Source organism: Indicator indicator, chromosome 32 (assembly GCF_027791375.1).
Source record: "Indicator indicator isolate 239-I01 chromosome 32, UM_Iind_1.1, whole genome shotgun sequence".
NCBI classification, from domain to species: domain Eukaryota; kingdom Metazoa; phylum Chordata; class Aves; order Piciformes; family Indicatoridae; genus Indicator; species Indicator indicator.
The window spans coordinates 7,472,197-7,493,741 of NC_072041.1; the positions used below are offsets into that span (position 1 = coordinate 7,472,197).

At 53.8% G+C, this 21,545-nt stretch overlaps 2 protein-coding genes across 2 annotated transcripts in view; both read right to left on the reverse strand.

The window, feature by feature from the left end:
* Positions 1-1,851: 1,851 nt before the first annotated feature.
* Positions 1,852-5,133, reverse strand: KLHDC7A (kelch domain containing 7A). Its single transcript, XM_054394862.1, has 3 exons — positions 4,903-5,133; positions 3,373-4,290; positions 1,852-3,228 (listed from the first exon to the last, which is right to left on the reverse strand). Exons 1-3 carry the CDS (start codon positions 5,131-5,133, stop codon positions 1,852-1,854), a joined length of 2,526 nt encoding a protein of 841 aa, XP_054250837.1.
* Positions 5,134-20,023: 14,890 nt separating this feature from the next.
* Positions 20,024-21,545, reverse strand: part of IGSF21 (immunoglobin superfamily member 21) — a 43,607-nt gene continuing 42,085 nt past the window's right edge. Inside the window, exons 9-10 of the mRNA XM_054394863.1 lie at positions 21,491-21,529; positions 20,024-20,097 (exon numbers count right to left, since the gene is read on the reverse strand). Coding sequence (XP_054250838.1) covers positions 20,024-20,097; positions 21,491-21,529 — 113 coding nt within the window. The remainder of the gene's footprint in view (positions 20,098-21,490; positions 21,530-21,545) is intronic.

Here is a 21,545-nt window from a genome sequence, read left to right on the forward strand (position 1 = left end):
GACTATTTGCATCACCTGCAGATAAATAGACAGACAGTTTGGTGCTGAGACATAAACAAGGCACTGGGAGGAGCTCTGCACCCTCTGGCCTCCAGCCTCCAAGCCTGGGGTGGTGTTTATGGTCAAGACTGAAGGCTCAGTGTTCATAGAATTGTGGAATCATAGAATCAGACAATCACAGACTTGGTTGGGTTAGAAAGGACCTTTAAAGGTCATTTAGACCAACCCCCTGCACCCTCTGGATTCCAGGTTCATGTTGAGGTGATCACAGAATCACAGAATGCGAGGGGTTGGAAGGGACCTCCAGAGATCATTGGGTCCAAGCCCCCTGCCAAAACAAGGGGCACCTAGGGCAGGCCACACAGGAACGCATCCAGGCTGGCTTTGAAAGTCTCCAGAGGAGGAGACTCCACAACCTCTCTGGGCATCCTCTGGGATATGTATGGTCAAGCCTCAATGCTCAATGTTTATGGAATCATGGAATCACAGGCTGGGTTTGATGGGAAGGAGCCTTTAAAGCTCAGGTAGTCCAACCCCCTGCACCATCTGGCCTCCAGCCTCCAGCCCTGGGGTGATGTGTATGCTCAAGACCAAAGGCTCAAGGTCCACAGAATCATGGAATTATGGAATCAGAGAATCACAGACTGGTTTGGGTGGGAAGGGACCTTTATGATTCTATGATTCTGTGATCTACCACCTCTCTGGGCAACCTGGGCATGGGTCTCACTGCCGTCAGCATAAATAATTTCCTCCTCATTTCCAGTCTAAACCTCCCTTTTTTAGTTCCAAACCATCCCCCCCTTGTCGTGTCACAGCAGGCCCTGCTCAAAAGCCTCTCCCCAGCTTTCTGTTTGCTCCTTTAAGCACTGGAAGCCTCGATGGTGGCTTGATGCCAACGGGGGTGTGACCTCCTGAGGGATCAGATGTCTGTGCTGTGTTCCTCCACCCTAAAATCTGTCCTGTTGCGTGCCCAGGTCATTATCAAAGAGCTGATGTGTAGAGCAGTTTCTCACTGGGCAGTGCCCAGGAGGGAGCCTGCAGCCAGCAGTGCTTTATTTGCATGCCAGCAAGCACGCCTGTGTTTAAATACCTCTGAGCAAACAAGTCCACCCAGCTCCTGCTCTGCTCTTCCTTGTGTCTTCAAGGTTGGGTTTGCTGGCAGCTTGTCTCCTCCCTTGCTTACAAGGACTGGGAGGATCATAGAATCATAGAATTGCTAGGGTTGGAAGGGACCTCAAGGCTCAGCCAGTTCCAACCCTCCTGCCACAGGCAGGGACACCTCACACCACAGCAGGTTGCTCACAGCCACATCCAGCCTGGGTGCCTCCCAGGAACGGTAACTTCACCCTGGTAATGTTGGTCCTGTGCCACATGGTCCAGTGTGGGCTGATGGCTTCTTAGAATCACAGAGTGTTAGGGGTTGGAAGGGACCTCGAGAGATCATCCAGTCCAACCCCCCCCTGCCAGAGCAGGATCACCTAGAGCAGCTCACACAGGAACACAGCCTGTGGGTTCTTGAAAATCTTCAGAGAAGGAGACTCCACAGCCTCTCTGGGCAGCCAGCTCCAGGGCTCCAGCACTCTCGCAGCAGAACAATCACAGAATGTTAAGGGCTGGAAGGGACCTTGCAAGCTCCTCCAGTCCAACCCCCCTGCCAGAGCAGGATCAACTACAGCAGCTCACACAGGAACACGTCCAGGCAGGTCTTGAGTATCTCCAGACAGGGCCACTCCACAACCCCCCTGGTGCAGCCTGTTCCAGCGCTCCGTGACCCTTACAGTAAAGGAGTTATTCCCTCTCACCACCGTCTGAGTCACCACCGCCGCTGCACAAGACCCCAGCGTGGATCCCTCAAACCTCTGTCTGTGCCCTCCCTCCCTCCGGCAACACCAGGACGGCCGGGAGGAGGCTGCCGCAGGGCGCCGGGAAGGGCTGCAGCTCCTTGGCCCCGAAGCGCGGCGAGACGTGGTCAGCCAGGAAGCGCAGATGGAAGTGGCGACCCACGCAGTGGACCAAGCCGCCCAGCGCGGCGCACTGGAAGCCGGCCAGGTTGGACAGGGGGTAGGTGGCACACTGGTACCACAGCTTGGCCTTGGCGCTGCAGCGGTAGACGCCGATGCCCGTGCCGGGCTGGAGGTCGAAGCGGTAGAGGAAGCCGTCGGTGCTCACCATCTCGACCGTCCTCTCCTTGCCCCCGCTGGCCGGGCCCAGGCTCCAGCTGTCCGTACGGGCGGCGTAGCGCAGCAGCAGGGAGCGCAGGGTGCCCCCCGTGACGTAGATCTCCCCGTGGCAGGCGGCGGCCGCGTGGGCCACGGCGAAGGTGTCGCGGGGCAGGGGGGCGGCGAAGCTCCAGCGGTCCCGCCGGGGGTCGTAGCGCTCCACCGTGCAGAGGCACTCCCCCCCGATGGCGTAGAGGTGGCCGTCCAGCGCCACCAGCTTGCAGCGGGGCCGGGCTTGATTCAAGGGGCAGATCTCCCTCCAGAGGTCGGTCAAAGGGTCGTAGCAGAAGACGCGGTTGGAAGGCCTCTGCGCCCGGCCCGTGCCCTCGCAGCCGGCCACCACGAAGAGGTAGTTGAACATGCTGCAGACGGCGCACCCCCGGGAGACCACCTCGGGGGGCAGGTGGCAGAGGTGGTGCCAGCTGTCCCCTGCCTCGTCGTAGTAGCAGAGGCGGCTGGCTCGGGGGCCGGGCTCCTGCGGGCTGACGTCCGCCACGGCCACGCACCTCTTGCCCTTCATCCTGAGGCGCAGGATCAGCTCCCGCTCGCCGGCGTTGAGGCGGCCGTAGATGGAAGGCGTCTTCAGCACCTGCAGGTAGTTGTCGCTCATCAGCTGGTAGGCAGCCTCCTGCAGGGCGCCGAGCTTCTGCGCCTTGGCTGCACAGAGGACCTCGTAGCAGTTCCCCAAGTCCAAACGAGCGGCTGGCGACGGCCGGAAGAAGTCAGCGTCGCGCACCGGCCCTGCCTGGGGGCTTGCAGGAGGTGTGGAGCTGGCTGCTGTCGTGACTCCAAAACCCTCCATGGGCAGCTGGAGGTGGGGGCTGTCGGCAATCTGGAGGATGCTGACCTTGCGGCCTGGAGATGGTGGTTCAGAGGAGGTTTCCAAGCTCCCCGTGGGTGGTGGAGCTATGGAAGAGATGGTGAAATCCTCTAGTGGTGAAGCTGGATCTGGTTCCTGGGCAGCAGGAGTTGGGTCTGGTTCCTGGGTGGCAGGAGGTGGGTGTGATTCCTGGGTGGCAGGAAGTGGGTCTGATTCCTGGGTGGCAGGAGGTGGGTCTGATTCCTGGGTGGCAGGAGGTGGGTCTGATTCTTGGGTTGAAGGAGTTAGGTCTGATTCCTGGGTGGCAGATCTGCTCTTCAGCTCCTCATTGACCCGCTCTGAGCTGCGGCACTGGGATGTTCCTGGAGGGATGTAGGGGGAAGACCTCTTCTTCGACACTGACTGAGAGATGGACTGGACATAGTAGTCATAGACTTTGCCTCTGAGGCCAGGGACTGGCTGCCCAGCTCCAGCCTTCACCCTCCGCTCTGTGATGTAGTTCTCCTCCACCTGGATCTTTGCCACCGAGGAGAAAGAGTAGGAGGCATCTGACTCTGCGTTGCTCGCCGTCATCGTCAGCCCCAAGCCTGAGGTGATGCTGAGGGTCTGGATCAGCTCCCTGCACCCCTCAGCTTCCTGGCTCACACCTCCCATGGCCAAATCCTGCTCCGTGCTTTGGGTGTGTCTGTCACCCCCGATCTGGGCATCACCAGTCCCAGGGGGAAGCTTGGAACTTGGGGAAAATGAGGCCTCCTGCCTCAAGATGCTTGGGCTTTTGGCTGTGCCCCCAGAGTCATGAGAGCTTGGCTGCCTTCCTGGCTGGCTTCCTGGCTCATTTCCTGGCTCTCTTCCTAGCTTTTTTCCTGGCTCACTTCCTGGCTTGCTTCCTGTCTTGCTTGCCAGCTCACTTCCCAACTTGCTTCTTGACTCTTTTCCCAGCTCACTTCCTGGCTTGCTTCCTAGCTCACTCCTCAGATAACTTTTCAGGTTAATTCCTGGCTCCTTTCCCAACTCACTTCCTAGTTCACTTCCTTGTTCCCTTGCCAGCTCACTTCCCAACTTGCTTCCTGGCTCGCTTCCCAGCTCACTTCCTTCCTTGCTTCCCAGTTCAGTTCCTGGCTTACTTCCTGGCTTGCTTGCCAGCTCACTTCCCAGCTTGTTTCCTCTCTTGCTTGCCAGCTCACTTCCCAGCTTGCTTCCCGGCTTACTTCTCAACTTACTTTCTGCCTCACCTCCAGACTTGCTTCCTAGCTCACTTCCCAGACCAAATTCCAGATCAATTCCTGGCTGGCATCCCAACTTACTTCCCATCTCCCTTCTCAACTGACTTCCCAGGTGGCTCCCCTGCTCGCTTCTCAACCCACTTCCCCTCCCGGCCATCCCTACTCTCCCATCCCTCAACCCTAGCTCAGACACCATCTCCTCTCCTTCCTCCTCCATCTCCTCCTCCTCTTCCTCCCCCCTTGGCAGCCTTCTGTCCCCGCAAGGTGTCCTGCACCACGTCTCACAACCGCTTCCTCTTGCCTCTCCATGCCCACCACCCCTCTGCACTTCCTCACCAAGCCCCCTCCTCACCTCCTCACCAAACCCCCTCCTCACCCCCTCACCAAACCCCCTCCTCACCCCCTCACCAAACCCCTTCCTCACCTCCTCACCAAACCCCCTCCTCACCTCCTCACCAAACCCCTTCCTCACCTCCTCACCAAACCCCTTCCTCACCTCCTCACCAAACCCCTTCCTCACCTCCTCACCAAACCCCCTCCTCACCTCCTCACCAAACGCCTTCCTCACCTCCTCACCAAACCCCTTCCTCACCTCCTCACCAAACCCCTTCCTCACCTCCTCACCAAACCCCTTCCTCACCTCCTCACCACACCCCCTCCTCCGCCGCAGACCGACCACCCCATCCCCATCCCGGGAAGCGCTTTCCCTTTCCTCTCCCACCTCCCCAGGTGGGATTTGGCCCCCAGCAAGCGAGCGGGACTTATAGAACCTGTATGCCAGGGTCAGGAGGAGCAGAGCAGCAGCAGAGAGGACCAACTTGCTGGCCAGCTGCATGTCGGAGTGCCAGGGCAGGGTTACCTGCTGGGGCATTTTGCCATAGCCGGGCATGCGGAGAAGCCGATTAATGATTGCCGAGCGAAGCCGGAGCGTTGAGCTTGAAGGTTTTGGGGGCAAGGTGACTTTGAGAAGGTAAAGCTGGTAGGAGGTTTGCAGAGCCAAGTTTTGCATGGGCTGGGCTCCAGGGGAAAGGAAAAAAAAAACAAAAAAAAAAAAAACCAACCAACCAACCAACCAAACCAAGAGAGGTGCAGCCTGGAGCTGGCAGCACAGAGCTGGCTTTATTAAGCCTGGTAAACAGAGACGCTCAGAGCAACGCGGAAGGGACCGCGGCGGGAGGAAAAGGATCCTTTAGCTCCCAGTGTAGGAGATGGAAAAGAGAAGGGGGAATGGGTACAAGTTACTGCTGGGGAGATTCTGATAGGACTCCAGAAGAAAAAAGTTTTTCACCAGGAGAACAGTTTAGAGGTTGGAATCGTCTCATGGAATTGTCTCATAAAATCCTAGGGTGGTTTGGGCTGAAAGGGACTTCAGAAATCAGCCAGTTCTAACCCCCTGCCATGGGAAAGGACACCTCCCACCAGCCCAGGCTGCTCAAAGCCTCATCCAACCTGGTCTTGAACACCTCCAGGGAAGGGGCAGCCACAACCTCCCTGGGCAGCCTGTTCCAGTGTCTCCCTCACTGGAAAGAATTTCTTCCTCTTTTCCAGTCTCAGTCTCCCCTCTTCCAGCTCAAAGCCATTTGCCCTCATCCTGTCACTACAAGCCCTTGCAAGAAGTCCCTCTCCAGCTTTCTTGTAGCCCTCTTCAAGTACTGGAAGGTTGCTCTAAGGTCTCCCTGGAGCCTTTTCTTCTACAGGATGAACAGCCCCAAGTCTCCCAGCCTGTCCCCATAGGTGAAATGCTCCAGCCCTGTGATCAGCTTCATTGCCTCCTGCTCTAACACTTTCAGGTCCTTCTTATATTTGAGGCCCCAGAACTAGACACAGTGCTCCAGATGAGGTCTCACCAGAGCAGAACAGAGGGGCAAAACAGTTTTTCTCCATTTTTTGGCCATGCTTCTTTGGATGCAACCCAAGGCACGGTTGGCTTCTAGGCTCATGCTGAGCTTTCCATCCAGTGACACCCCCAAGCCCTTCTCCTTGAGTCTGCTCTTGAGCCATTCCCTGCCCAGCCTGGATTTACAGAATCACAGAATCAACAAGGTTGGAAAAGACCTCAGAGATCAAGTCCAACCTATTACCTAATACCTAACTCCTCCTGACAACTAAGCCATAGCTCCAAGTGCCACATCCAAGCTTTTTTTGAACACCTCCAGGGATGGTGACTCCCCGGGCAGCACATTCCAACGGCCAATTACTCTTTCTGGGAAGAACTTTCTCCTCACCTCCAGCCTAAACCTCCCCTGGTGCAGCTTGAGACTGTGTCCTTATGATTGGGATTGTCCTGAAGCAGTGGATTCCCCTGAAAGACAGTTTGAAGACTCAGCTTGACAGGCTGCTGAGCCATCTCATTTCCACCATGCTGACCCAGATGATCCTTGATGTCCCTTCCAACCTCATGTTCTATGATTCTATGATCTCCTCTGAGCAGCCCTATTCTGCTGCCTCCTTTCTTTTGCCATTAAAAAAAAAAAAGAAAAGGATCATGGAATGGAAAGGGAAAATCTACTGCATCCAGTTCTGGAGCCCCTATTACAAGAAGGATCTGGAGGGGCTGGAAGGTGTCCAGAGAAGGGCCATGAGGATGAGCAGGGGGCTGGAGCTGCTCTGCTGTGAGAACAGACTGAGAGAGTTGGGGTTGTGCAGTCTGGAGAGGAGAAGGCTCCCAGGAGACCTTCTTGTGCCCTTCCAGTATCTGAAGGGGGCTGGGGAGGAACTTTTGAGGGTGTCAGGGAGTGATAGGACTCCGGGGGGGGGGGGGGGTGGGGGGGTGGTGGTGTTAAAAAATAGAAGTGAGTAGATTCAGATTGGATGTTAGGAAGAAATTCTCCCCCATGAGGGTGGTGAGACACTGGCACAGGTTGCCCAGGGAGGTGGTGGAAGCCTCATCCCTGGAGGTTTTTGCAGCCAGGCTGGATGTGGCTGTGAGCAACCTGCTGTGGTGTGAGGTGTCCCTGCCCATGGCAGGGGGGTTGGAACTGGCTGAGCCTTGAGCTCCCTTCCAACCCATTCTATGGTTTTGCCAAGAAAGGTCCTTCACCTCCCATGAGTTGCAGGCATGGGGAAGGGAGGGAGAAGCAGCCTGGTGCTGGGCAGACCTTTGGTCTGAGGCTGAGCAGCTGCTCCCCAGCACAGGCAGGTGACTAATTGGGTGGCTTTCGTTTGTGGCACGCTAGCTAACGAAGGGTGACAGCAAATAGCCTGAGAGCTTCTGGGGTCTCTCTGAGGCCAGCTTGGAAGTGGCAGGGAGATTAAGAGCCCAGTGGAAAAAAAGAGCTGAAGGCTTTGGAAGGGGGTGGGGGAAAAAAAAAACCAAACATCCAACAGTGAAGAGTGTTGGCAGGAGTTAAACTCTTGCAGCTGCTGGGTTTGGAGATCTGCATCTGCCTGCATGGGGAGGGGGGAGCTAAGGAAAAGCAACAAAAACGCTGGGACCAGGAAGAAATTTGGGATGGGAAGGGATGAGATAGCTGTGAGTTGTTGTTTTGGAGTCATCATAGAACTGTTTGGTGGGAAAAGACCTCTAAAATTGGGTCCAGCCATCAGCCCAACCCCACCATGGCCATTCCACCATGACCCCAAGTGCCATGGACAGGGATGGGGACTCTACCACCTCTCCCTGGGCAGCCTGTTCCAGTGCCTGACCACTCCTGCAGATGAGAAATTGTTCCTAATATCCAACCTAACCCTTCCCTGGCACAATTTTAGGCCATTTCCTCTTATCATCTGATAACTAAGGAGAAGATACCAAGCCTGACCTGGCTCCAGCCTCCTTTCAGGGAGCTGTAGAGAGCCAGAAGGTCTCCTCTCAGTCTCCTTTTCTCCAGAGTAAACCACCCCAGTTCCTCAGCTGCTCCTCTGTGTGTGGGATGTCATAGGATCACAGAATCACTAAGGTCAGAAAAGAACTCTTAAGATCATCAAGTCCAACTGTCAAGCCAACACCACTAAACCATGAGTACAGGGATTGGAGTTTCTCTGGGAAAGTGAGCTGTGGAGAATGCCAGATGCTGCCAATTCCTTCTTTCTCCTCCTGGAAAGCTGTCAGTGTTGACACTGGGACAGGTTGCCTCAAGAAGTTGTGGATGCCTCATCCCTGGAAGTGTTTAAAGCCATGTTAGAGGAGGCCCTGAGCAACCTGGGCTGGTGTGAGGTGTCCCTGCCCATGGCAGGGGGGTTGGAACTGGATGAGCTTTGAGATCCTTTGCAACCCAAACCATTCTATCATGATGCTTACAAGGATGAGCAGAGGGCTGGAGCTGCTCTGCTGTGAGGACAGACTGAGAGAGTTGGGGTTGTGCAGTCTGGAGAGCAGAAGGCTCTGAAGAGACCTTCTTTTGGCCTTCCAGGATCTGAAGTGGGCTACAAGAAAGCTGGGGAGGGACTTTTGAGGGTGTCAGGGAGTGATAGGACTTGAGGGGATGGAAAAAAACTAGAAATGGGGAGATTCAGATTGGATGATAGGAAGAAATTCTTCCCCATGAGGGTGGTGAGAGACTGGCACAGGTTGCCCAGGGAGGTGGTGGAAGCCTCATCCCTGGAGGTTTTTGCAGCCAGGCTGGATGTGGCTGTGAGCAACCTGCTGTGGTGTGAGGTGTCCCTGGACATGGCAGGGGGGTTGGAACTGGCTGAGCCTTGAGGTCCCTTCCATCCCAACCCATTCTATGATTCTGTGTCTGAACCTGATCTGAATTTCAAAGATGTAGGGGAGCTGTTGTGTCCTCAGTGTCCCTGAGGCAGGCAGGTCCCCATGCCTGGACCATGGAAGGGGGTGGGCATGGGGGAGAGGAGGGGGCCTGGGGACTGCCATCCCTCTGCAGCTGCTTCTGAGCCAGCTGAATTCAAAGGGAGCAAATTAATTTCCTTCTCCCCGAGGGGAACATCTCACACACTGAGAGCTGCAGGAAGAAACGAGGCCCTGAGAGGCTGCACAGCAGCAGCCCAACTGTGTGTGGGGGGTGGGTGGGTGGGTGGCTGCTCCTCTTTGTATGCAGGGAAGTGCTCCCTGCTAACTTGTTCCCAGTCTGCTGGGATTTGCCAAATCAGCTCAGGAGATGCTAAAAGTTCTCCTTGCATAACATCTGTGATGAGTCCCAGCTGCCTGGGCTGTGGGTGGAGGTGGTCTTGCCATGGGTCTCTAGTGGGTGGTGGGCAATTGGAAGCTCCTACCTGGTGTCTGCAGCCTCCCAAACCATCTCCTGCTTGTTCCCAGTCTGCTGGGATTTGCCAAATCAGCTCAGGAGATGCTAAAACTTCTCCTGGTATAATGTCTGTGATGAGTCCCAGCTGCCTGGGCCATGGCTGGTTGTGGTAGGAGGTGGTCTTGCCATGGGTCTTTGGTGGGTGGTAGATGATTGTAAGCTCCTACCTGGTGTCTGCAGCTTCCCAAACCATCTCCTGCTTGTTCCCAGTCTGCTGGGATTTGCCAAATCAGCTCAGGAGATGCTAAAAGTTCTCCTTGCATAACATCTGTGATGAGTCCCAGCTGCCTGGGCTGTGGGTGGAGGTGGTCTTGCCATGGGTCTCTAGTGGGTGGTAGATGATTGTCAGCTCCTACCTGGTGTCTGCAGCCTCCCAAACCATCTCCTGATGTTCAGCAGCCATTGCATGAGCTCAGGAAACGCCTTTGGTGCTGGGGAGGAGAATCTGAACCCTCCTGGGGGCACATTTCCCCCCCTCACCTGCATCTGTGAGTGCTGAGATGCCCTCCTGCCACTGCTGAGATAGTGGATGTCACCTGATGGCTTCACATGAGGACCATGGAGGTGCTGAAGGGGGCTAGGGGGAGGTGGTAGCAGCCTTGCTGGGGCTGCTTATGAGGTGGAGGACCCTGAGTAGTATCTGTACAGAGAGGGGGAAAAAAAGGAGGATGGAAAGGAAGCAGAAGGGTGACCTCCCCATGCTGGTGTGGTAGTCAGGGACCCCTGTGAATGGGTAGAACCCCACCAGTAGCTTTCAGGGTGATGTTTGTAACCTTGTATGGGTGCAGCATGGGGCAAGGCAGCAATCCAGAAGCATAGAATCATTTTGGCTGACCATCAAGTCCAACTCTGAACCCAGCACTGCCAGCTCACCACTAAACCTTGGCCCTCAGCACCACATCTCCAGGGCTTTGAAACCCCTCCAGGGATGGGGACTCCACCGCTGCCCTGGGTAGCCTGGGCCAGGCCTTCACAATCCTCAAAGGGAAGAGATTGGTCCTGATGCCCAACCTAAACCTCCCCTGGAGCAACTTGGAGGCTGTTGCCTTTTGTCTAATGGCTTGAGACCAACCCTCACCTGCCTCCAGCCTCCTTTCAGGGAGTTGTAGAGAGCCATAAGGTGTCCCCTCAGCCTCTTTTTCTCCAGGTTCCCTCTTCCCCTTCTCCCCAGCCTTGTTCCCCAGACCCTTCACCAGCTTTGTTGCCCTTCTTTGGTTTGTCTCAGTAATACTAAAGCAGCTTGTTCAAGATCTTGGAACACTTCTAGAGGGAAAGCCCAGAAGAAGACAGGAGCCCTGTAACTCCCCTTGGCTGCCCTGGCCAAGCAGCCATCCCCTTGTGGGACTTTGCATTCTGCTGTGAGTCACTTTAGAGTCACCTGGAGTGCTGGTGTGATGCAACCCTTGAGCTGCCAAAGTAGCATCACCCAAACTCCCCCCAGCCACTCCCCTCCATCCTATTTGAGTTTCAGCAAGTTCCTGATGATATAAACTGAGGGGGGGAGTTGGGGGGAGTGTTGGCTGACACCCCTCAGGCTATGCAGCATCCAACGTGACCTGGACAGGCTGAGAGCTGGCTGCAGGCAAACCTCATGGAGTTTAATAAGGACAAGTGCAGGGTCCTGCATCTGGGGAGGAATAACAACAGGCACCAGGACAGGTTAGAGGCTGCCCTGCTGGAAAGCAGCTCCATGGAGAAAGACCTTGGAGTGCTGGTGGGCAGCAAGTTCTGCATGGGACAGCAATGTGCTCTTGTGGCCAAGAAAGCAAATGGGGTCCTGGGATACATCAGGAAAAGTGTGGCCAGCAGGGCTGGGGAAGTTCTTCTCCCCCTCTGCTCTGCCCTGCTGAGACCACAGCTGCAATCCTGTGTCCAGTTTGGGGCTTCCCAGTTCAAGAGAGACAAAGAACTGCTAGAAAGAATCCAAGGGGGAGCCACAAGGATGATCTGGGGACTTGAGCATCTCCCCTGTGAAGAGAGACTGAGAGCCCTGGGGCTGTTTAGTCTGGAGAAGAGAAGGCTGAGAGGGATCTGATCAATGTCTATCAATAGCTGAGGGGTGGGGGGCAAGGGGAGGGGGCCAGGCTCTTTTGGGTGGGTCACAGAGATAAGCCAAGGAACAATTGGTTCAAACTTGACCAGAGAAGATTTCAGCTCCACATGAGGAGAAACTTCTTGATAGTGAGGGTGCCAGAGCCCTGGAGCAGGCTGCCCAGGGGGCTTGTGGAGTCTCCTTCTCTGGAGACTTTCCAACCCCACCTGGATGCATTCCTGTGCAGACTACCCTCAGTGACCCTGCTCTGGCAGGAGGGTTGGACCTGATGATCTCTGGAGGTCCCTTCCAACCTCTGATATACTGTGAGACTGTGAGATGGGAACCCAAAATCCATCTCTGAGTGGCTTGGGCTGGCTCAAACCTTGAGGAATGGTGAATCCCCCTCCTGGCTGCACACCCAGAGAGTCCTGAAGTTGAGTGAGGTGGAGGCTGGAGTAGCAGGGACATGCATGGATGCTGGGCACGTGTTTTGGGGCCTCAGCTAATTGGCCAAGGGTCTGCCCCTGCCTGGCTGTGACCTCCAGGGTTCTTCATTTCTCACTGCTCTGTGGTTTTTAATCTGCAGGGAGCCCTGCAAAGAGCCTTGCTCTGGTGAGCTGGGCAGTATGAATTATGCATGTGCTTGGTGGCCCTCTGAACCCAGTCACAGCTCCTCCTGTGACCAGTAATGAGGTGGGGGAGGCAGGGGAGAGCACTGAGCAAAGCTCATCCTTGTTCCCACCAGCATTGCCAACCCCACTGAGCTGGAGCAGCACAGAATCACAGAATGGTAGGGGTTGGAAGGGACCTCTGGAAATCATCCAGTCCAACCCCCCAACCCTGCTCAAGCAGGGGAACCCAGATGCATGGGATCCTGTCCAGGTGGGTTTTGAATGTCTCCAGACAAGGAGACTCCACAACCTCTCTGGGCAGCCTGCTCCAGGCCTCCAGCACCACAAAAGAAGTTTCTCCTCCTGGTCAGGTTCCTGGTGGAACTTCCTGGGTTCAAGTTTGTGCCCTCTGCCCCTTGGCCTGTCCTTGGGCACCACTGAGCAGAGTCTGGCCCCAGCCTCTTGCCCCCCACAGCTCCTTTAGCTCTTGCTGAGCATTGCTCAGCTCCCCTCTGGGGCTGCTCTTCTCCAGGCTCTCAGCCCCAGGGCTCTCAGCCTTTGCTCCTCACAGATAGGCTCCAGACCCCTCAGCATCTTCACAGCCTCCCCTGGACTCTCTCCAGTCATTCCCTGTCTCTCTTGAACTGGGGAGCCCAGAACTGGACCCAGTCCTCCAGCTGTGGCCTCACCAGGGCATCTCTGGTTTTGTGCCCCCGATCCTAACATCCCAAGGGGCTGAGGGCTTCCATGTGCCACATCCATGGGAGACCACAGAATGGTTTGGGTTGCAAGGCACCCTAAAGATCATCCAGTTCCAACCCTCCCACCTCCCACCAGCCCAGGTTGTTCAAGGCTTCATCCAGCCTGGCCTTGAACACCTCCAGGGAGGGGGCACCGATGACCTCCTTGGGAAACAAGCATGCAGGGCTGGGCTACCAAAACCCCAACTAAGTGTGGTGGTTCTCACCACTGGTGGGTTTTTTATGGACCTTAAGAAGCTGAAGCAAGGTGTGCAGGTGGAGGGTGATGGTGGCAGCATGCTCTGGGTGCTGTTGCCTTCACAAATGTCAAGTGTCCAGTTCTGGGTTCCTCAATTTAAGGACATTGAGATACTTGAACATGTCCAGAGAAGGGCAATGAGGCTGGCAATGAGGGGTCTGGAGCACAGCCCTGTGAGGAGAGGCTGAGGGAGCTGGGGGTGTTTAGCCTGGAGAAGAGGAGGCTCAGGGGAGACCTCATTGCTGTCTACAACTCCCTGAAGGGAGGTTGTAGCCAGGTGGGGGTTGGGCTCTGCTCCCAGGCACCCAGCAGCAGAACAAGAGGACACAGTCTCAAGCTGTGCCAGGGGAGGTTCAGGCTCGAGGTGAGGAGAAAGTTCTTCCCAGGAAGAGTAATTGGCCATGGGATGTGCTGCCCAGGGAGGTGGTGGAGTCACCATCCCTGGAGGTGTTAAAAAAAAAAGCTTGGATGTGGCACTAGGAGCCATGGTTTAGTTGTCAGGAGGGGCTAGGTATTAGGTGATAGGTTGGACTTGCTGATCTCTGAGGTCTTTTCCAAGCTGGTTGATTCTGTGATTCTGTGACAGGGGAGGACCAGAACCCCTGGAAATGGAACCGCTGGCAGAGAGTCCAGGAGCAGCTCTGAAGATGCTGAAGGGGACAGGCTGAGAGCCCTGGGGCTGTTGAGCCTGGAGAAGAGCAGCACCCTCCCAGAGCTGTGGAAGGCGGGGGGGGGATGTTGGGAAGGAGGATTCCCGCGGCCAAGATGCAGATCTGACTCAGGGATGTCTTATTTATCCTGCCCAACGGGGAGGAAGCCGCAGCGGCGCCTCCGAGCAGCGCTGACGTCTGGGGCGCTTGTGACTCCGATCGCCTGTAATTGCCTCTTCCTCGTTTTGCTTGGAAAAAAAGAAAGGAAAAAAAAAAAAAAAAGAAACAACCCCAAAACAACCAACCCCAAACCTTTTCAGAGTCCTCTGAAATGAGGGCCCGTCGAGACCTGCCAGCTCCTTGGGGTTTGCAGCTGGCGTCATCCCCCCACGAAGCGCGATTAATTTTTTACAAGCTAATCATCTCGCTCAGGCAGGTCGTCAGCCACCGATCTGTCATCTCTCATCAATAATGGAACACCCTCAGCAGCTTCTTCCCCCCACTCTCCAGCCTCCTGCATTATTCACTGCCAGGGGCCTCAAACATCGGGGAGGGTGGTGGTGAGAGCTGGGGGGAGGGGAGGGGGAGCCTGGGGAATTGATGCCCTTTGTAATGCGTAGGATCGTTAGGGTTGGAAAGGACCTCAAGGCTCAGCCAGTTCCGACCCTCCCCTGCCATGGGCAGGGACACCTCACACCACAGCAGGTTGCTCACAGCCACATCCAGCCTGGCTGCAAAAACCTCCAGGGATGAGGCTTCCACCACCTCCCTGGGCAACCTGTGCCAGTCTCTCACCACCCTCATGGGGAAGAATTTCTTCCTAACATCCAATCTGAATCTCCCCATTTCTAGTTTTGCTCCATTCCCCCCAGTCCTATCATTACCTGACACCCTAAAAGGTCCCTCCCCAGCTTTCTTGTGGCACCTTTGAGATATTAGGGGAGGTGTGGTGGGGGCACAAAAGCAGAGATGCCCTGGTGAGGCCACATCTGGAGTGTTGTGTTGAATTCTGGATTCCCCAGTTCGGGAAATACTGGAGATAGTCCAGTGAAGGCTCTGAGCCAGGTCAGGGGAGGGGGGACCTGCTGGGAAACAGCTCCATAGAGAAGGACCTGAAGTGTGGGTAGACAATAAATAAGTTATCCAGGAGGCAGCAAGGTGCCCTTGTGGCCAAGAAAGTCACTGGTGTCCTGGGGTGCATGAAGAAGAGTGTGGACAGCAGATTGAGGAAGGTTCTCCCTCCCTTCTGCTCTGCCTTGGTAAGGCCACATCTGGAGTATTGGGTCCAGTTCTGGGCTCCCCAGGTCAAGAGAGACAGGGAACTGATGGAAAGAGTCCAGGGAGGCTCTGAAGCTGCTGAGGGGCCTGGAGCAGCTCTGTGAGGAGCACAGGCTGAGAGCCCTTCCAACCCAAACCATTCTGTGACTCGAGGAGTCTAGGATTCAGAGCAGAGATGCTGCTTGCTTTTCCCAACATCCCTCTGAGATGAAGCACACCCAGAGATGCCATCCCACCAAAGCATTGATCCAAAGAAAACCATTCATGACATGCTGGACCCTGCCTTCTTCTCCTGTCCCCTCTCATCTTTCCCTCACCACCTCTCAAGCCCTGTCTCCCCAACCCCATCCACCTGCCTGCAGGTAAGACCTCCCAGTATCTGAAGGGGGCTCCAAGAAAGCTGGGGAGGGACTTTTGAGGGTGTCAGGGAGGGATAGGACTGGGGGGAATGGAGCAAAACTAGAAATGGGGAGATTCAGATTGGATGTTAGGAAGAAATTCTTCCCCAGGAGGGTGGTGAGAGACTGGCACAGGTTGCCCAGGGAGGTGGTGGAAGCCTCATCCCTGGAGGTTTTTGCAGCCAGGCTGGATGTGGCTGTGAGCAACCTGCTGTGGTGTGAGGTGTCCCTGCCCATGGCAGGGGGTTTGGAGCTGGCTGAGCCTTGAGGTCCCTTCCAACCCTGACAATTCTCTGATTCTATGATCCTTGGGAGGTCACAGAATCGTAGAATGGTTTGAATTGGAAGGGACCTTAAAGATCATCTAGTTCCAGCCCCCCTACAATGGGCAGGGACACGCCCCCCCTAGCCCAGGTTGCTCAAGACCTCATCTAACCTGGCCTTGAACGCTTCCAGGGAGGTTTTCACATCCTCTCACTCATTGCTTCGCTGCCAAGCAGGTCCCAGCCTATAGCTTAATCAATTACCATGCCACCACCCCTGGGGGGAAAGAGCCAAACATCCTAAATGCACACAAAGGGCTGGATTTAGGATGCAGGACCGCGGAGCCCAGCAGTCCTCTCCCAGCTGCTGGATCAGGTCACGTTTCTCCTGCGATGCCATCAGGCAAAGCTGGAGGTTGGTGGCAGTGCCGCTGTAACGCTCCTCATTTCCATGGTTCCGGGTGAAAACCGCCACATTTGCATTTAAATGGAGGTTTGGGGCGTCTGTAAATCCTCATTTTTTTTTTTTTCGAAGCGAGAAGCTCTAATGGTTGTTTAATCACTCTGGGACGAGGGCCCTGGAGCATCTCCAATCCAGCGAGCAGGATGAGAAGCAGCCGTGGTGGCGCGGTGTGGGGCTGCTTGGTAAGGTGGGGCTGATTCCCCTGCAAAATAAAGGTTCTCCTAAAAAAAAAAAAAAAAAAAAAAAAAAAAAAAGAAAGGTTCTCCTAAAAAAAGGTTCTCCTAAAAAAAAAAAAAAAAAAAAGAAAAAAAAGGTTCTCCTAAAAAAAAGTTCTCCTAAAAAAAAGGTTCTCCTAAAAATAGGTTCTCCTAAATCACATTCTCTCAAAAAAAAAAAAAAAAAAAAAAAGAGGTTCTCCTAAAGAACCCTAAAGTTTCTCCTAAAAAAGAAAGGTTCTCCTATAAAATAAAGGTTCTCCTAAAAAAGAAAGGTTTTCCTAAAAAAGAAAGGTTCTTCTAAAAAAGAAAGGTTCTCCTAAAAAAAAATAAAGGTTGTCTTAAAAAAAAAATAAAGGTTCTCTTAAAAAAATTAAAAAGTTCTCTTAAAAAAAAATAAAGGTTCTCTTAAAAAATAAGATTCTCCAAAAAAACAAAGGTTGTCCTAGAAAAGAAAAGTTCTCCTAAAAACCAAAGGTTCTCCTAAAAAGGAAATGTTCACCTAAAAACCAAAGGTTCTCCTAAAAAAAGAAAAAAATCTCCTAAAAACCAAAGGTTCTCCTAAAAAAGAAAAGATCTCCTAAAAACAAAAGGTTCACCTAAAAACTAAAGGTTCTCCTAAAAAAGAAAAAAATCTCCTAAAAACCAAAGGTTCTCCTAAAAAAGGAAAGATCTCCTAAAAACCAAGGGTTCTCCTAAAAAAGAAAAGATCTCCTAAAAACCAAAGGTTCTCCTAAAAAAGAAAGGTTCACCTAAAGAACAAAGGTTCTCCTAAAAAAACTCCAAAGGTTCTCCTAAAAAATAAAGGTTCTCCTAAAAAAAGAAAAGTTGTCCTAAAAAACAGAGGTTCTCTTAAAAAATAGAGGTTCTCCTAAAAAACCCCAAAGGTTCTCCTAAAAAAGAAAGGTTCTAAATAATTAAAGGTTCTCCTAAAAGAAGAGAAAGGTTCTCCTAAAGCCCACAAAAGTTCTCGTAAAAAAACCCAAAAGGTTCTCCTCCAAAAAAAAAAAAAAAAAAAGAGAAAGGTTCTCCTAAAAAGAAAGCTTCTCCTAAAAACCCAAAGCTTTTTCTGAGAAATAAAGGTTTCCTAAAAAAAAAAAAAAAAGTAAAGGTTCTCCTAAAAAAATGAAGATTGCTCAAGAAAATAAAGGTTCCTCCAAATAAAAAAAGTGAGGAGCCTCCAAAAAAAGGAAAGTTCCCTTCTTGCCCAAGGAGGTGCAATGGGCTAGAGTGGTGAAAGTGGTGAAGGAGGGAGCAGGGATGCAGGCAGCTGGTCTGAAGGGGCTCAGTTCCTCCTAAAACTGAAGGTTCCTCACAAAATTAAAGGAACCTCTAAAAAAAGGAAGGTTCCCTTCTTGCCCAAAAAGGTGCAACGGACTGGAGTGATGCCAGTGGTCAAGGATGGAGCAGAGCTTCAGGCAGCTGCTCCAAAGGGATGTGGATCCTTGGCTGCTGTCATTTTGGGATGGAAACAGAGCTGCTGCTCCTCCTGCATCCCAACCAGCCCAGTGGTGCCTCCAGCCCACATTATAAACCAGGAGCTTTTGTCTCTTGGAAGGAGCTCCTGAGGTTCGGCTCCTTGTGAAGCTGGGAGAGTGCCTGCGGCGAGGTTGACAGTGGAGCATGGCAGGGACTGAAGCTGCTTAATAATAATTAATCATAATAGTAATAATAATGCTTAGCACTCCTTTGGAGCTTTGGAAGGATGAAGCACCACATGGCTGCTGGCTAATCCTCTAGGATTAAGAGTTCTCAGGGGAAAAGGAGGAGGGAGCATCCTAACAGCGCCCTCCCCTCCCTCTCCATCTGCTCCCCATGGATCCTGGTTCAGGGTTGGATGCTCTTGGAGCAACACAGGGAGGGAAAGCAGCCAGGAAAACCACCAGCACTAGGCAGGATTGGGGTAAAAGTAGCTGGGGTTTGCAAAGAGCCAGGCTGCAGCAGGGTTGATGCCATACTGGGGTGGACCCAGTGGCACAGGGGACAGTAGGAATGACCAGGATCTGGCCATGGTGACAATCAGCCAAGAGGGATAGGAAGGGTGGCACAGGGGACAGTAGGAATGACCAGGATCTGGTTGTGGTGGGTCTCCATGATGACAATCAGCCAAGAGGAATAGGAAGGGTGGCACAGGGGACAGCAGGAATGACTAGGATCTGGCCGTGGTGGGTCTCCATGGTGACAATCAACCAAGAGGAACAGAAAGGGTGGCACAGACCAAAGGAAGGTGCAGAGCTTCAGACTGGGTTGGTGTCTCCATGCTGGCACTGCCTGATGGGACTTGTGCTGCTCACTCATGTGTGGGGGTTGACATTTTGGGTTGGGAGCTGCCTGTCACTAGAGATTGGCCATCCAGCCCACCACAAGGCTTGTGGCTTGCAGCAAAGCCCCTGTGCCTCAGCCAAGGTCTGGACAAGGTCTGGTGAGCTGCAGCTTTCGGGCTCCCAGCACTGCTGCCTGCTTGAGTGTGAGCTGAGCAGGGCTTGGCCCTGGTGCCCCTCATGCTGGGGCCACCTCTTGTCCTTACCCCAGGGAGCTGAAGTCTTGCTGCAGTGGGCAGGGTGTCAATGGATTCTCATAGAATCATAGAATGCATTGGGTTGGAAGGGACCCTCAAAGGTCCAGTCCTCCACAGTGAGCAGGGACACCCCCAACTAAATAAGGTTGCTCTGAGCCCCATCAAGTTGGACCTTGAATGTCTCCAGGGATGGGAGTTCCACCACCTCCCTGGGTAACCTGCTCCAGTGTCTCACCCCCCTCACTGGGAAGAACTTCTTCCTGATGTTCAACCTAAATCTCCCCTGCTCCAGTTTCAAACCATTGCCCTTTGTCCTGTCCCCACAGCCCCTTCTGAACAGTCCCTCCCCAACCTTCCTGTAGGTCCCCTTCTGATATTGAAATGCAGCTCTGAGGTCTCCCTGGAGCCTTCTCTTCTCCAGGCTGAACAACCCCAGATCTCTCAGCCTGTCCTTGTAGGAGAAGTGCCCCAGGGGAAATCTGGTCCTTGCATCACAGAATCATAGCCCCATAAAATGGTTTGGGTTGGAAGGGACCTTAAAGCTCATCCAGGTCCAACCTCCTGCCATGGGCAGGGACACCTCCCACCAGCCCAGGTTGCTTAAGGCCTCATCCAGCCCCATCTTGAACACTTCCAGGGAGGTGGCATCCACAACCTCCCTGGGCAACCTCTTCCAGTGTCTCCCCACCCTCACTGGGAAGAATTTCCTCCTCATCTCCAGTCTCAGTCTCCCCTCTTCCAGCTCACAGCCATCACCCCTCACCCTATCGCTGCAAGAATCCCACCCACCACCCTCCCAAAGGGATCCCAAAGGGATACCCCAAGGCAGTGCTGGACCACCCCAGCACAAGGCAAACCATTAACCACAAGCCTTCTACTTTTCTTCTTTTTTTTTTTTTTATTATTTATTTTTTTTCCCCTTTTAATTAAATTGTCTGAGGAAGCCAAGACACAGACAGAAAGAGACCGAGACCTGGAAATAGTATAGAAAAAAAACCCAAACAAACCAAAACCAACCAAACAACAAAATAAAAAGAGAGCAAGAGAACAGAGACAGAGGTGTAAATGCTGGGTGGAGCGGTATGGAGGAAGAGGAGGAGGAGGAAGAAGAGGCAGATGAAGGTGAAGCTTCACGTTAGCTCCAGGATCACTGTTAGGGTAAGTGCCAAAACTAGTCTGAAGCCACAGTGGCCAGGCAGTGAACCTAGGCAGGAGGAGAAAAAGGAAGAGGAGGTTAGGGATCTGTGTCTTGCAGCTTGGGATCAAAGAAGGATGGGGTCAGCACTTTTTTGGGGGGATCCCACTCCTGAGCTTGCTCTGGAGGTTGTGTGGGGTGGGAAACGGGTCAGGGATGCTCCCCTGTGGGGCCTCTGTTGGTGTAAAGACATCCCTGCTGCTTGCTGTGGAGGTTGTGAGGAGTGGGTAACAAGTCAGGGATGCTCCCTTGTGGGGCCTCTGTTGGTGTAAGGACATCCCTGCTGCCAAGAGTTTGGGGTGAGGAAAGAAGGGATGGCCAAGGGCTTGGGATAAGGCAAGGAGAGATTGGCCAAGAGTTTGGTGTGGCACAAAGAGAGATGGCCAAGGGTTTAGTGTGACAGAAGGAGAGGTGGCCAAGGGTTTGGAGTGATGTAAGGAGAGATATCAAAGGGGTTTCGAGTGAGGCAATGAGAAATGGCCCAGGGCTTGTAGTGAGGGAGAGAGATGGCCAAGGGCTTGGGGTGAGGCAGAGAGATGGCCAAGGGCTTGGAGTGAGGCAGAGAGAGATGGGCAAGGGCTTGGGGTGAGGCAGAGAGATGGCCAAGGGTCTGGGGTGAAGCAGAGAGGTGGCCAAGGGCAGATGGGGTGTGGCAGAGAGATGGCCAAGAGTCTGGGCTGAGGCAGAGAGATGGCCAAGGGTTTGGGGTGAGGCAAAGAGAGATGGTCAAGGGTCTGGGGTGAGGCAAAGAGAGATGGTCAAGGGTCTGGGGTGAGGTAAGAAGGGATGGCCAAGGGCTTGGGGTGAGGAAAAGAGAGATGGCCAGGAGTTTGGTGTGGCACCAAGAGAGATAGCCAAGGGTTTAGTGTGACAGAAAGAGAGGTGGCCAAGGGTTTGGAGTGATGTAAGGAGAGACATTAAAAGGGGTTTTGAGTGAGGCAAAGAGAGATGGCCAAGGGTTTGGGGTGAGGCAGAGAGAGATCGCCAAGAGTTTGGGGTGAGGCAGAGAGAGATGGCCAAGAGTTTTGGGTGAGGCAGAGAGATGGCCAAGGGTTTGGGGTGAGGCAAAGAGAGATGGCCAAGGGTTTGGGGTGAGGCAGAGAGATGGTCAAGAGTTTGGGGGGAGGCAGAGAGGTGGCCAAGGTTTTGGGGTGAGGCAGAGAGAGGTGTCCAGGGGTTTAGGGTGAGGCAAGGAGAAGTGTCCAGGCGTTTAGGGTGAGGCAAGGAGAGATGTCAAGTGCTAGAGGTGATGCAAGGATTGATGCTCAAGAGCTTGGGGCAATCCAAGGAGAGATAGCCAAGGTTTTGGGGCAGTGCAAGGGAGAGATACTTCCTGCATGCTCCTCCCCTCCCATGTGGAGGGTTTTCAGTCTGGAATCCCAATGCCGCCGCCACCACTCACCGTTGGAGTCCTCCGTTCCTCTGGGAATATTTGGGTTTTCTAACGGGGAAGGAAA